Source organism: Nematostella vectensis, chromosome 8 (assembly GCF_932526225.1).
Source record: "Nematostella vectensis chromosome 8, jaNemVect1.1, whole genome shotgun sequence".
Lineage (NCBI taxonomy): Eukaryota > Metazoa > Cnidaria > Anthozoa > Actiniaria > Edwardsiidae > Nematostella > Nematostella vectensis.
Window position 1 is genome coordinate 9281682 of NC_064041.1, and position 16629 is coordinate 9298310.

Here is a 16629-nt window from a genome sequence, read left to right on the forward strand (position 1 = left end):
TTTTTTTTTTTTTTCGAGTGACCATTTATGGATACTTTCAGCAGCGGTGCGGTAGTTTGGTAGTGGGTTCCAGAGAATTGGATCACGACTGATCTTGAATTTTATTACTTTGCGACCAGGACTATTGAATAGACGTCATTAGCCCAGGTTCCCCCGGTGCCATTATTGCAAGCAGATGAAGGGCCGTACTTGCTATAGGTCACGTGCGCGAGCGGACCGGTGAAGCACTGGGTACGGTACTGCATCGCGAAGACACTGTAATCTCGGCTGCTAGCGTAGTGAAAGCATCCCAAGAATGAATCAACCCCGCGTACTTGACCATCTATGGCACGGTCATTTGTGTCTTTATAACACCCAAGATGCGCGCTAGTGAGCTCTAAAGAAAAGTAGAAGTAAAAAGAAACAAAGTCGAGAAAATCTAAAAATCTAGATAAGGGAAAATAAGTTGGTTACACCAATATGAAAAACATATTAGAGGGGATTTTAAAAATCATGTCTATAGACCTCATAAAATTCTTTAAAAACAAATGGGTTTCCCCTTGAACGGAGGTATTCGACCATTTATGGCACGGTCAATATGCGTACTAGTGTGCCCTAGTGAACCAGAGGAATTAAAATCATGTTCAGAAAATTGGGCTGAGGGGGGAGGGGGTCTATAATGGGTGCACCACAATTTATATAAAAGAATTTTGACAATTTTTGCCTTTCTTTAAACTTCATACCATACTTAAAATACAAATGAACTTCACCGTGAACGGATGGCGTCTAGAGGTTACTCGTCTCAAGTGTTCCAGCATCAGGCAAATAAAGGGTAGGGGCAATAAGCAGGTCTTTATCACGTCTTTATTATTACATAGTTGCGCATCGAACTGATTTACTTTCTTGTCGATGTAACCCCTACCTGTACAACTTGTTCCTTTGCCGGTATACCCGGGCTTGCAAAGGCATGTGAAGGAGCCCGCGATGTTGCTGCAAGTGGCGTTTGCGTGACAGTTGTGACTTCCAGTAGAGCATTCGTCGATATCTGAGTGTTGATAACACTTTGCAGATTCAATCGTATGTGAAATTAATGTACACCTCTTTGAAACTCGCTAAATATTACCGAGACGTGGTAATGGTCAGACTTTCGCTAAGCATATATTTACAGAACGGCCTCAATTTCAGTTACCTTGGTATTTGTATCAAAGAGTATCGTTGCATACCTGTTTCACATGCGGCACCGGTGTATCCCTGCGGACACTCACATCTGTATCTTGGAGTCCCCTTTAACTCAACGCAGGTCATGTTGGCAGATGGACAAGGATTCGGGACACATATCTCCTAAAAAAAAATAAAATAATGCGGTGTTCAACTCGAGCTTATGATTTCTGAAAAATTAACGCAAGGTGCTTTATCATTCATGAATTCCCTTTTTCTCATACAGTGATTGACTTGATTCGAAGGGGCTTTGCGTAACTGTTATTTTTAGGAGTTAATGCCTCCTGTGCTCGATTGTTGCAGAAATACTTGTGTGTTGCAGTAACAAATTTCTTGGAATTTCAGCAAATCTTTACATTAGGGAAATATTCAGCTTTGGCGGACAGCAGTTTACACCTCCCGATATTCGCCCCTTTCTTGTATAAAAGGTTAATTCTTAAGCAAATACAGTAAGAATCCTAAAGCTTATAAGTTTCTGTAACAACCACTTTACATCAAGCACGCATGAGGTTGTTTAGACATACATTGGGGCCGTAGTAGTCGAATCCTGGGAACTTTAGCAGATCTATAGGGAAGGATCCAGCTTTGGCAGACAGCAGTTCACAGCTCCCGAGATTCGCGCCTTTCTTATAGTTCACAGCACGACATGCTTGGTTCACATAGCACTTTACTTGACAGTTTTCCACTGATATGTCAGTTATATTCTGAAGGGTGTGGTTAAAGAGGGCATAGTCCTCTAGGGGAGAAGGAAAATGCATGTTGCGGCAGGAGTCTGAAAAAAAGACAAAGTGTGACCGGAAAGGAACGCTTAAAAAAACCGTTTAAAGACCGTAGTGGCTATATGCCCGACATGGTATAACTAGAAAGACTACAGGCAAGCTGTAGAAAAACTAGATGGTCTGCGTAGGCGTGGTGTAGAGAAGGTATGAATCAACACAAGGTTGAAAAGGTACCTTGTATATGCCCGACGGCCGGGTAAGGTCCTAAATGGACTAAATGCCCGACAGTTTTCAATTTATTTAATTATCTCAGTAAATGTTCGACCCACTAAGTTCAAAGAATTCTATTTTAACTGTTGAGAAAGGGCAGCGAGGCAATCTGGATGAGCGAAAAACAAGGCCTTACTCGAGTCAAGACTTGTTCGATTTTGCATGAGTCGAGTCGATCCTTACGGTTTCCCTTAATGCCCTTTTGGCTACGTTAATGGAGAAAATAAAAGCCCGGGTTGGCTAGGAACGTCTAGTTACATGAGGAAATTGACGAAGGTGGCAGATTTCCACTCAGGACAATCCCATCTGAGAACTGGGTTGCCCCTGGATGAAAATTGTAAAAGCAAAAATTTGTAAAAGCAAATTTCAGGTAAACGTTTACAGGAGGTTTACGGGGGTGGGGGGGGGGGGTGAGGGGTGGGGTGGGGTTGAGGCTGCAAAGTCGAAAGTTTCTGGTTCAAATATTTCGACCCCCCCCCCCCCCCAATCTTGAGCACAAAAACTCCTCCCCCCAACGGGCCCAAAAATTAAGGCCCTCCCCCAGAACCAAAGACAAAAAAGCAAAAAAGCGTATTGGTCAGTTTATTGAAATTATACTCTAGTCTTAAGATGCTCTACGTACGGCACGTTCTTCCATTAGCACCAGCAAATTCTATAACCGTACGGGTAAAGAGCCCGCAAATGTAATAAACGCCCACACATTTAATAAACCCTATTATTTAATAAACCCTATTATACTATAACGAATAATCTGTGCAGTACAAATAGGGGATAGAGAACTTTGCCAAGAATAAAAATACATGCTTTATATTTGTTAACCAGAATATGGCCTGAATGTCGCAGACGTCGCCCCCTCCCCTCCCCACGTCAAATTGTTGTGTGTGAGGGGGGGGAGGGGGGAATGACTTTGACATGCTCATGAAGGGGCGGCGGAGCTGGCCTTAAACACCACCAAGTCAGGAGTAGTGCTGTTTCGAGCCCAATGTTTCAGGGGTGTAAATACTGAGGGTCTAGTGGCAGGCTCCTCCTTGACATTTTGCCATTTTTTTCTTATATATGAAATTGTCATTATTGTTAAAACCTATGTAAATGGAAATAGGGTCGTTACCTCCTTTCGAACTGAAGTCATTTTTTTACATCTATCTTCTTATTCAGCCAATCTGAAAAGTTAGTGCGGAGGGGGACTTCGACATGAATTAAAATTCGCAAATTCAGTGATGAAAGTTGGAGGTTAATGAAACCAAAACTGCAAAATATAAAAAAGTACCACTCTTTAGGGGATAATGGCTTTCAACGCCAGCGAAACACAAGTCATGAAAGTGCAAGCAGAAGGCGCATCAAATTTATTTATAAATTTTGTAGGTGGTTCTTACCAGAAAAATTCCAGACTTTTAGGAGGCCGGAAATTGATAAGAATACCTAGTGTTCAAAAAATAAGTCCTTCCCCTAAACCCTGAATCAAAATTTGAGGCCCAACCCCTGAATCGACGCTGTTATTGTCCATCTACAGATCATGTCATTAAATGACAACTGTCATTCAGAACATCGATGCGAAAAGGGTACAGTTCAAAAATGCGTCAAAAAGTTTATACAAAGGATTTTTTTAAGGAGAGGGGTACATTTTGCTCTCTGTCAAAACAGACACTAAGTTTACTGCTAATACTTTTGAAGCACATATTTATGCAATAATTGTTTATTTTACGAGTTTAACTTGTATTTTTTGTTAGAATCTTTTTTTTTGTTTTTGTTTTTTAAGAGAAATACATAATTCATAAAAAATTGATGATCGAAGATGTTGGACTGAAAATGGAGTAAATTAATTCTTACAAAATAATAAATTAAATTTGTCTTAAATGAGTTAAAAGGTTGATTCTAGTATATCTAAATAATTGCCTAAAAGGCGAGTCTGAATAGGGTTTATTTTTAATAATAAGTAATTTTACAGAAATTTTTCTTAATATGAATACAAACAACTCAAATGTTGTGCACGATTTGGAAAGACTTCAACAATGGTGAACACAATTGTATACAGAAAATGCCAAAGTTTTGGAATACTAAGACAATGTCAATGGCTCGATTTTTGGTTCAAACAGTTCGGTTGATATACTGAATAGTTTACATAAGGACTAAAACGAAAGATTTTTTTTGTACTTAAACAAAAAGGAAGAAAGTAGTTGAGCGTGTATGTATATTGCTTTAAATTCCGACACTTATTCATCTTTAGTTTGCTTCTCTTTATATGATCCTAAATTCCTGAGAATACCTTAACAAAAAATAGCAAAACGGAAATTAGGAAGAAAAAGAGCTTTCTCTACCCTTAATCAGATAGAGCTCGTATCGACTCTACCAAATATTACCCGAGTTTTATCGAACTTGAGCACCTCAGAAATATAAAAAAATATCTACTGTCCGTACATACCTTTGCTGAAGCACATTCCCGCCATAACATAAAAAAGAAGAAGCGAGATCATTGTCTTTCCATATATTTGACTGTACTCCCTCTACCAGATGACTTGTTCTAGTCCCGATAGTCTAAACTAAATTTCCATTATTATTTCATATCTTTTAGCGCAGGTCAACACGCAAAAACAATAATCAAATTTGAATTTTAAATGCGGTTGTTAAGGAGATCTAAGTTAACAGGAGAGACAAACGGAAAACAGGTGAATGACTATATATATATATATATATATATATATATATATATATATATATATATATATATATATTAGGAAAAAAACACGCGAACTACCGTTTCATCTCTACAAGCCTGTTTCGTGGTTGCCCACTCATCAGGAGATTAATTAAGAATATATTACTACCATCACTTATATACTATCTGTGTATAAAATTAACATGAAAATAGGGCGTGAAATTTGAATGGCTGTTATGATGAAATTGAATAGTTCAGCTGTTGCATAACAAGGCTTTGTTCCTGTGGCGGCACGAAGACACTAGCTCGTTACGCTTGTTTAAAGTTGATAGCTTGGGTTGGCGGATAATGATAAGTTTTTCTTTGAGGCAGAGATTACATCTTTTGCTAGAGCTGTTGTAGGTGGAGTGAGATGACAGGATTTTCCATGAAATAAAGTGTTCTATGTCGTTGTCTTTAAGGCTCCATATGTACTTGCTTAGTTCGGTCGAGTTTCTGTGTTTAGCGTGTCGGAATGAGGCGGTGTGGTTTCTATATCTTGTCTTGAATTCGTTCTCGGTTAGTTCTACGTAGGTTTTGGAGGTGTTGTTGTCCTTTCTTGTTACAGTGGCTTGGTAGATAACAGATGATTGGAGGCAGTTTCCGTCAAGGGGGTACGTGTTCTTTTGTCTGCAGTTGCATGTTTTGTTATTGGCGGTGGCGAGGGAGGTGGGGGCGTCTTCGGTTGTTATTGATGAGGCGATTATGCGTTTGTTGTGGCTGTCAATTATCTGCTTGGTGTTGCTTATGCAGCTATAACTGATTTTGGTTGTGTTCCGGTTGAAGATTTTTCTGAGTTTGTGGTCTTTAGGGAAATGCTTGTCTATGAGTGAGAGGAATTTGTGGCTGATGTTGGTGCTTGTGTTCTTGCTAAAAGGTGGGTTGTACCAGATGATGATGTTGCGCTGGCGGTTCTTGCGTTTGTTTGTGGTGTTTGGATCGTAGTGCAGCGTGTAGTTATATCCACTTTCGTCGAGTGCTTTCTGGTATGGCGGGGCGGCTTGGTTGAAGGTTTCTTTGTCTGATGATAGTGTAGATAAGCGTTTGTTGATACTGGCAGGGATATTCTTTGTGATGGTAGGTGGGTGGTTGCTCTCGCGGTGGACGTACTGTTAGTGGGGCGTTCGGTTTGGTGAAAGGCTGGTAGGTGTTGCGGTTCAGGTCGAATGTGACGTCTAGGAAGTTGACTACTCGCTTGTTGGCTTCTATGGTGATTCGCAGTCCGTTGTTTTTGAAGATGCGGCATAGTTCTTTTTTGATATTTTCTTTGTTTTTAGGTGTGGCGCTTGTGATGGCGTCGTCGCGGTAGAGTCCTACGTTGATGTTAAGGTCTTGGAGTTGGGAGAGGAGGAAGTTGCCTACAAGTTCGCATGTTTCAGCGCCGTCGTAGCTTCCCAGTGTCACTTCGAATGTCGAGTTGCCTTTTTTGTGCCAGGGTGTTTGGTTGTGAACTAGGATAGAGCTCTTGGCGTGAGTTATGATGTTTTTTTTCTTCAGCGGTGATGCAGTCGTAGTTAGCGGCGAAGTCGAGGGCTTTGTTTAGGAGTTCTTGGCTGATGGATGGGTAGAATTCCACTATGTCGAAACATATAAAGTTGGATGCTGTCTTGTTCTTTGTTAATGTGAACCAGTCGATTACGGCTTCAGTGCTTTTCCATTGGTGAAAGTTACGTTTTGTTGCGATGGTGGTGTTGATGCGGTCGAGGATACTTTTGCTGATCTTGCCTATTTCGGACTTGGTAGGGTTGATGAGTCTGCAGGTCGGTTTATTTTTTATGCGGTCGCTGTCTTCTTTTAGTTTTTTGAGGAATGGGCTGCTCGCTTCTTTGAATTTTACGGACTGGATCATTTTCAGCATGTCGTCTTCAAAGTCTTTTAATTCATCAATAGGAGGAGGGTTTTTGGTCGATTTAAAGCCGTACGTTTCTTTTGAAGACGAAGTGGGATCGGAGTTGACAAAGAAGTGGGCTTTCCAGCGCATTCTGCGTAAAAAGTGCTCGGTCTTTTCGATGAGGCGTTGAAGGTAGTCATTACGTGATGGTAGTGGGATATTCTTGGACGAGTAGTTGATGCTGAATTTTTCCATTATGGGTAGCCGTAGAGTGCTCGACAAGCTGAAACTTGGAGCTATGATAATGCGTGAGTGCAGGCGTTCATATAACAGTGCTCAATACACCTATGTATTGAGCACTGTTATATGAACACCTGCACTCACGCATTATGTATAGTGTATGTATATATACGTCACAACATAACATCTACAGTGACAATAGCCTTTCATTCGTCTGGGTCATACTCGCTCCCCTTCCTCTCCCCCCCCCCCCCCCCCTTTATTATTATTTTTTTTTGTTATTCCTGTGGCTATGCGAAGCATAAGCCAAAGAGTTATCTTGGTGGGTCACCATCACTCACTCGAACACTCTTTCGTAAACGCAATTTAGATACGAAAGCCCATCGCAAAGTATCTTCATGTGGGATGTAAATAAATGATTTTGCATACCGGGATACCTGTCGTAACCCAGTCATAAAATACAATTCTGCAAATTTGCGCAATGCACAGGAAGCCCGAGCTCCGATTCTTGGTAAGGCTTCTCCAGCTGACAGTCCGCCATATATGGATTTGAAATCTCACCGGAGACTCGCTTGCATTTGTGAAGTTGAAAAGGCAAAATTGACAATGTCATTACTAGAAATGCAATCAAAGCTTTTCCATCTATAATGTCGCTGAGGAAAGTCGTAAGTACTCAAATTGGATTCTTTAAGGAGGATTTTCGATTCCACACGAGAGCGGGAGACTCGACTAATCCAAACTACTGTAGTCAGATATAGCCTGTTTTAAAGCCTTAAAATACTCTGTGCACTCAGGAATGAACTAGAGGTCAATTCTCAATTGCCTATATTTACGTTGTCCACTCTAGATCTGAGGTTTGAATAAATTTTGATATAAACAGTGTCCTCCTGGTGAAACCTGGTGAAACTCGAAATACCATAGCGATATAAAACTTTTTGTTGCTAACAATAACACTTCCTTTGATTTGTTGATTGTTTTTTTTCTTTCTTAGATAAATTCTCTAGCTCTTCTTGAATGTCATATTCTTTAATAAAGCATTTTAATGCAATAAGAACTAGAGGATTCTGTTGTGTTTGATGTTCTATACAAACAGTATGATGGCATAAATCAAGGGCTCATAAGTAAGGGCAATCAACTTCCCCATGTTCTGGTACTATATAGGTGTCACGGCGTTTCCTAGGATCAGGCTATTTTTAGACGCGCCGATGAGCCAATCAGGTTCGACCTTTGTGTTGACGTTTGGGCTGAGCTCAACTGCACGCTCAGTCTTAGACAAAAAACTTTGTTCTCTCTTCGGTACTTTGACTTTTGTTGCTCTCTCTTTTTTATATGAATCCAACCCTACCTAAGACTTTGAATTCTTTTGTTAAACAAACAAAACCGGCGGAAAATGGATAAAAAAATATTCTTCCTAACTGCAATTTGCGCGTGCAGCCTCACGTCACTCGCGTGGGCTACCAACGTCAAAGTAGCTGATTGGCCCGTTCATGCGCGCGCGTCTCAATATAGCCTGATCCTCGAAAACGCCGTGACACTTATATAATACAGATGATTGCCCCTACTTATAAGCCTCTGCATAAATACAGTAGATCTTATTGTTTATTTTGTACTTACCTATAAAATAAAGCACTTACAATGAAATAATTGGCATGAAAAATGAAAACAATTAAACTGTACCAACTGTACCGGTATTACCCGCGCGCCATGTCGATTCCGAATCTGGCTATTTTTAGTAACAACCACCCCACCACTGCGCGTGAGGATTTGCTCCTTTTATTTTGTCCTACACCCCTGCGGGTTGCGTGTTGTTGTTTTGCCAACTCGATAGGAATGAAATGAGATCATGTAAAATGGCTGTGATACAGCGTTTGATTCAAATCCTGACTCCAGCTTGTATAATATACTTAATAGTTATAGAAATGTCTAGAAACATCATCAAAGAAGTACAGTAATGTATCACTCGTTATTTTCTCGCTATTACAAAAGTTCAGATACTTCAGCTTGCTGGCTTTGATCATCACAAAAATGCATCCCCTCGCTACAAGGATAGTTTTATGAAATGTATTTTCTTGGATTCATTTTCAATTCACCGGAATATTCACAAAAATCAATATCGTATCTAATGTCTAACTTACAGATTTCGTTTGACCACTAGGAAGATAATTAATGTTAAAAAAACTACGAAGAGGCAGCAAGTTAGAGCGGAAACAGTGTTTGAAGCAGTAGGTTTTCCGCTCTCAATTTTGAATGAAGTCTCATTTTTAAACGTTTTCGAAATCTTGCAATCCTCGAAGTACTACATACCATTAATACACTGCAACTGTCTGTATCCTTGATGCTAGAATAAAATTTTCGATGATATTTGTGCGAATAGGGATCTTATGCTCTCTTGACTGTACTAACATTGTGGCATATTTTGTGTGTAACAGCGAATTTACCATTATATGAAATATATTTAAAGTTTTCCTATATTCTATCACGGTTTCAGCTCAACTGTGACATTTTTTTTCTTTGCTAGCCTATATCCTCTACACCCAAAAAGATAGCATTTGGTGTAGAGGAATAAGATATTAAATACGACGTCTTTTGCGCATTGCGCAATTCTCACAGGTTGAAAAAGCAGCTTATTAGCTAGAAAATAAAACTCATGTGGGGACTCATCAAGTAAAGCTCCAAGTGCAGTATTCTAAATGAAGGGGGGGGGGGGGCGACAAAGCAAAACAATGGCATGAAATTTTCCAATTCTCATTATATAAGCTCAAGATCCCGCATACAAGAGGTTCCTCTGACCAAAAGCTTAATTCCAAATTTTAAAGTTGGCTTAATTTCTGATCAGGGCCCGAGTTCTCCCTAAAAACGAGGAGAATTTATACTTTGAACCTTTGAAAATTGCTCTTCAAGCCTCATATCTTGAAGACGAATCCAGTAGAAAAAAAAAACACTTTTTGATATGTTGGTTTACATAACATAAGAAACCTCTATGCTTCAAGCTTACCGAAGTTAACCAGAGCTTATTTTGGGAAAACTTGCCATTTTTTTTCTCAGTCGAAGGGGGGTCTAAATGTGACGGGGGTCTTTTTATTTACCGTTTACCACAGGAAACCCAACAACGAAACGCCATCATAGGGTCTGCAAAACCGGATGGATGAAAATGATGGATATTTCAGGTTACAATATAAGGCGCATATTATTTACACACGCGCAAGCTTTGATATCGTCGACAAGGAAATTCAAAACTGATGGTGAATTCCTAGGAAGTATTTCCATAATAGACAAATCATCAACAAATTTAACGCGTGGGCCCAAGGATGACATTAACCATACAAAATTGGCCCTAACCGAGTACCCTGTGGTATGCCTCCTTAAAGAACACGAGACTGAGGACAAGCTGTTCCGATTCGCGTTACCTGGGATCGTCCCAGCAAAAATGGAACAACCCGCCGCAACAAACTCGCATCTAACCATATTAGAGAGATTTTCGATAAGGTTTTTGTGGTCGATCAGATCGAAACCCTGACAAAAGTCCGCGAAAAATAGCATTACGGCACAGTTCCCCTTATCTAGGGCTTCTAACATTAAGTGGAGAAGGCAGATAAGAGCTTGGGTCGTCCTGAGTCGATATATTTTCTCCCCTCTCCCAGCCCGGGTATTAAACATTCTCTAATTCTCTGGATGTTTTACCGGCCCTTTAAACTTCCAAGTCCCCTGTTTCAAGAAAAGTCGAGAAGGATAACGACGTTTTGGCGAGGAAAGTCCACGAGTGCGTTGTGTATTCGAGAGCGGCTATTAATCGAAAGTGACCAATCTAGATAAGATTTAGAGCACTGTTCTGGTGCAATAAGTTTATTAAAGGATTTACACGCTGCCGTATACTCAACAGATATTTGTTTCATGCAACAACTAGACGCTCAGTTCAGCATGAAGTCGGGCTAGTTGGCTAGTAGGAACACATCATGCATGGAACGGCGAATTCGATTGTCATTTGCGCCGATTGGTTGGCGTGTGAATCTGTGCGTTCTAGGCATAATTTCTTGCTGTATACAGTAATATCCCTCCTTGGTACTTTTTCTTCTGACTTGTTTTAAAATTTATTGAGGCAGGGACGTGATTGAAGCTTGAAGCGAGAAGCTTGGGTAGCACGTTTAATTGAAAATTACTCAGAAGACCCTGAAGACGAGGTTGGTTCCACACTATACATGGGTAACCTAGCCTCATAACTCACTAGCCTCATAACACAGGCAACCCAAAATCCAATTCGGGCCGCCTATAGCGCCAAACTAATTTAACTGTTTTCTTACTTTACAAGCTAGTGTTGGGAAGAGCTCACTTATGCCTGGTGTACACAGGGTTTTTTTTATTATGTCGTAATTTTCTTTCGTTATCTCGGCCTTTTGTCAAAATGTCAAACCATTCACACTTGAACATACTAAGCTAAGAGTGCGCGCGCTCATGTCGTTATGTCACTAGTGTGCACCCGGCATTAATCAGAGCTATGCTTTACCGTCGTATAAAACAAAGTACATCTAGCCAATCAATTCAAATCTGCTAATAACTCAATCAATCAGTCTTGATTATACAAGAAAATGAGAACAAGACATTTCACTCCAGCCACCGAATAAAATACTTTCTGTGCATGGTTATAAAAGGCTTTCATCCTACTCCCTGATCATGGCCATTAAAGAGACTCTCAATATTTTCATAGTCACCAATGAAAATAATCCGTCGTAGTTATCACCCACTCATTTCGATAGTGGCGGATCCCTTCCCCGAGCCTCTTGCCCTGGCTTCTATTGGCTGAGCGGCTTGTCGGTTGGTGACGCCACTTTTGATTTGCCACTCACCATGAAGTCTAACAAAACACTCGCCAAATCGACGTTTCGAGGGAAACTGTTATCTTAGCGTTTAAACATGAAATCGAGTACAGTACGAATTCACACATATCTTACTACTAAGGAGATATAAATTTACTTCAACTGATCCTGGTATTGGTAATTGATTTTGAAGGCGCAAGAGTAAATTTAACGTGATATTTTGCGAGTCGGTCCGAAAGACACAAGAAGTCGAATCGGTGAACTATTTGTTGTTAACTGTCACAGCTAGATTTATCTTGTATAACAGGCAGGGATGTTCACATGCATTCGTAGACCTCCACCCTCAAAGCAGGCCGGTGCTGGAAAGTTACCACGATGATCCGGATGCCACGTGTAACAATGGGCTGTGCCAACACTCGGTAGACAACAGTGTCCCTGTCTGTGTTCCCGGGGAACACCTGGAATAGAGAACAAAACATCAATCAAAGCCAAACCCAACACATCCTTTTATTGTTTAATTTGCAAGGCAAGTGCTCGACTCTTATTGTACATTTATGGGCACGAGATGCTGTGAAATGTGTCTTAGAGTTGAAAGAGTTAACAATCATAGAGTTGAAAGTTCCAAGCACGACTAGCCCGACTCCACAAATTTGCGGGCGGCGGAACAAATATTTTGAGGATAAATAGTCTGTCTGAGGTCTGAGGTCTGTTTTGTGCCCTTGAAAATATCTAGCCTCCTCAGAAGGTAGCTCGTCGATTACCATGTATGGCGCTGGCGTGGGCTTCGTTTGAAGAGCGTCCAGATACTCAACTTTTGATTTTAATTTCTCATAAACGCACACTCGACTATTTTAGCCATAGGGTCGGGTAATAGTTTAAAAGATGCACGGCTTGTGGCCAAATGTTGAAAAACAATATTTTCCCTAGTTTTCAGATTATAATACAAAAATACTCTCAAATTGACTATCTGGAATTAATTCTTGTGTAACACTGGTCCTCTTGACCCTCTCACACAAGTTGCCTTAGGGTGTGGACTTAGCAGGGGGCGTAAGTTCGGGGATGGATCTTTGTAAGAGTGCACTTATTTTATCAAAGATTGCGACGACAATTTTGGCGAAGATATAAATATTCATCAATCGCGAAGTTTGACAGGTCAGTTTTAAGCCAAAAATTCGTGTGCTTTGGAGAATTGTTAGGTGTTAGTTTGTGTGAATTAAGAAAAAAAATCATCGCGCAGATTTCGAGATTTTTATTTTAATATATATATTGCTTCCATTTAACTTGCATGAAAAATAGAAATTTTACTTGCAAGAAAAGTGAATCTAGCGGAATCTAATAAAGCATAGATGTCTCAATAAAATCTAAACAAATCGCGACAAAAATGAGTCTTCAATAGGGAACTTGGTAAAAGCTGTTTAGCCACAACAACCTCCGGCGCGCCACCTTAAAATACAAGTTTTTTGGCTTCTTTTTTTAAATCATGGTTGCAATAGTAAGTACATGATGGTGTCTTTACTTTTCCCTTAGCAAAAAGCTAGATCAGCCCCCGACTCGTACCTTTTCTTGTTCTCCCTCGCGGTACAGTTTCCAGGTGGATAGATCGGTGCTGTAGCTGATCTTGTAGCTCTTCGTCCACTCATACCGAATCGCGTTTCCTTGAGTGGCCACCTTGGTGAGTGTTGTCGCACGCCCCAGGTCGATTTGGAGGTACTCTTCAGGGCTCTGAGATGCTGACGCCCATACGCTTGCGTGATTAAGGCGGCCATTTGAAGGTCGCAGGGTTTCTAAGTAGCTCGATGCAGTGATTGCAGAGTCACTTATAGCGCCCGATTCCATACCCATAGCGCAATCTGTCAATCACAAGTACACAGTCATGAATAGTGGGAACTATGAAATTTCTCTCACAGTTAAATTTACCGAAATATCTCATTCGTCAATATCTACGTAAGAACAACAAAATTAAAATGTACTAACATTCATTTATTTTAACGCGTAATAACTTTCAACGCAAAATGTAGTCTTAAAGTAAAATGCAAAAACCTTCAACGCAAAATGTTATAAAACTAAAAAATTATATCGACTACAAGATTACTTTCGTCTGTGCCTACGCATTAACCCTATTCCGACTGCGGGAGGGGGGGCTCTTTAAGCTGTAAATTGCTGTAACTTCTGAACCATAGAAGCTAAGAGGCTATCTAAATGATGTAAATAATAATTTTGGCAATATTTGAAAGAATATCTAGACGTCGTATTATGACGTTTATTGTGACGTCATAATTGATTGGACGACACCCAAAATGTAGCGTGACGTTTCTTTGCATACTGGTGATTATTGTCTGTAGGTTTGATGGACATAGCCCAAGCGGTTCATGAAATACGGAGGTAAACAGTCACAGACAGCTCAAAATAGCCCAGTCCGAAAAGGGTTAACATTTATCTTCTATTAATAGTTGTAGAACTTTTATAACCAGGTGTACATGTAATATCATCACTAATATCGGTTGGTGGTTTTCATTACCTGCGCAGTTTATTCCGTCTCCTGTAAACCCAGGTTTACATGTGCATGCGAAGGAGCCAATGGTGTTTACACAAGTAGCGTCCAGATGACAATTGTTGCTTCCAGAAGAGCATTCATCAATATCTACGTAAAAACACAAAAATAGCTTTAGTGATGTTCTATATACAGTATTCTATGATCTCATAAGACCGCTTTTACCTGTTTCACATGCGATACCGGTGTATCCTTGTGGACACTCACATCTGTATCTTGGAGTCCCCTTTAACTCAAGACAGGTCATGTTGCTCGAGGGACAAGGATTTGGAACGCAAACCTCCTAAGAAAAAGGAAAAAATAGCATTTCTACTAGCCTTAGCCTAGCTATTGTCTAAATGTAGCATGAGTATCAGGCGATTTTATTTTTCAAAAGTTGGAGAGGAAAAATAAAAGTACACCTGACACAAATACTAGACGCGACGCCTGCCGCCCCTTTTCAGGCCACTGTCAAAATACGTCGGCTGTCAATTTTCCAATGACTCGCATGGTGGCACAATCAAATGCCCAAATCAAATTATAAACAGCATTTATGTAAAACAAAACTACATTGGTGTTTATGCAAGGGTAATAATTTTAGTAACGACGAACCCGGGTGAGGGTAACTTTATGCTAAATGATTTGAAACGCACAGATAGTTCACGGCTCAGAAGATTTACGGTTTAAGTATATGACCGTAGATACACACATCACGAAATTACTACAGGATATTCACATCACCAATTTACTACATGCTTTTCGTCTAAATAGACAAACCGCTGCTTGAACACAAATGCCATTAATTGATAAGCTCACTCAATCAACAACTCGCGGGAAGTGCCGCAAACAATAAGCATTCTTCGTGCTCTCACAGACAAATTTCCCGAATATTCGGCTCCTGGTTTTGATAGCTACTTCTAATGGTGTCCGTAGTATTAAGCAGCTTCTATGACATCCAGCGCCTTTGATATAACTAGTAGATCTTCGCTTCGAAAAACGATACCAATAAGAAATAAATACACACAATAGCCGGCCTGGATAAGACACTTGAGCATCTAACATGAGTATCAGGCGGAATTTTTCCGGAGAAGACGAGGAGAGGAAAATGTAATTTTTAAATGTTATAGAAAACGATTTCTCTTATTCTGCTAACGCAAGGTCAAAAGCACGTTTGGAGTCCGCCTTTACTCTGAGAACGAGCAGTCGACGGGTTAGGGTACTATATATAGCTGAACCAATCAGCGCGTCCCATTCGAGTGCCCTTTGTTCTTTTGACTAATCAGGAGCCATGCCGGAATCCGGCATGAGAACATGCGATTTGAACAGTAATTGTATCAGGCCCTTGTCTTGCTGGCGCGATAGAAACATAGGAGGGCCTGATACTCAGGTCAGTCTAAATTTGGTGACTCCAGCATAAACTTCGTAGACTTAGCATAGATGCGACGCGAACGGTGGAGCGTTTTAATAAACAGATAATCAATTAATTAAATTTAAGCAGATCGTAAAACTGTGCCTTTATTAGGACGGGTGCAATGAAGCGCCTTAAAAATGAATTTGTAGGTAAAGGGTTAAAAAACGTAAGGCATCGCTTATCTAGCGCCATATTTTGCCTCAAATGAATTTGTATCAAAGGGCCTATTAAATGCTTTGCTTAAATGGGTAAATGCTTCGCTCCCCCAGAAAATTACAGTAAACATCCCAGAGGTTATAAGTTTCTGTAACAACCACTTTACATCAAGCGCGTATGAGGTTGTTTGGACATACATTGGGGCCGTAGTAGTCGAATCCTGGGAGCTTTAGCAGATCTATAGGGAAGGATCCAGCTTTGGCGGACAGCAGTTCACAGCTCCCGAGATTCGCGCCTTTCTTATAATTCACAGCACGACATGCTTGGTTCACATAGCACTTTACTTGGCAGTTCCACACTGATATATCAGTTATATTCTGAAGGGTGTGGTTAAAGAGGGCGTGGTCCTCTAGCGGAGTAGGAAAATGCATGTTGCGGCAGGGATCTGAAAAAGGATTGACAAAGTGAGTACAAGCAATAAACTATTCCTAATTTATTCCCACTGCAAGGCTCTATTCTAAAAGTGCTTCCCTCGATCTCTTTCAAGCCCCTTTAGAAGCCAGAATATTCCAATAACCCTCTCTCTCTATTGAGCCCCTTTTCCCCTAAGAAGCACAACAAAATAACCGTAACACTTTCTAAGTTAGCCACTCTTTTTTCGCAATATTTTATCGAGAAACTAATTAAAAGTTTCAGATTGCCGTAACTCCCATGGCGAGCACAAGTTTTTTCTCGGGTAGTTGTGCTTCTCTTGCAGTGTTTTTAATAATTT

General features: G+C 40.4%; 1 protein-coding gene across 1 annotated transcript; it reads right to left on the reverse strand.

Moving 5' to 3' along the window:
- Positions 1-1955, reverse strand: LOC125570306 (EGF-containing fibulin-like extracellular matrix protein 1). The gene is made up of 4 exons (XM_048731852.1): positions 1722-1955; positions 1203-1320; positions 902-1024; positions 1-376 (listed from the first exon to the last, which is right to left on the reverse strand). The coding sequence occupies exons 1-4, from the start codon at positions 1953-1955 to the stop codon at positions 105-107; spliced, it is 747 nt and encodes a 248-aa protein (XP_048587809.1). The 3' UTR covers positions 1-104.
- Positions 1956-16629: the final 14674 nt, after the last annotated feature.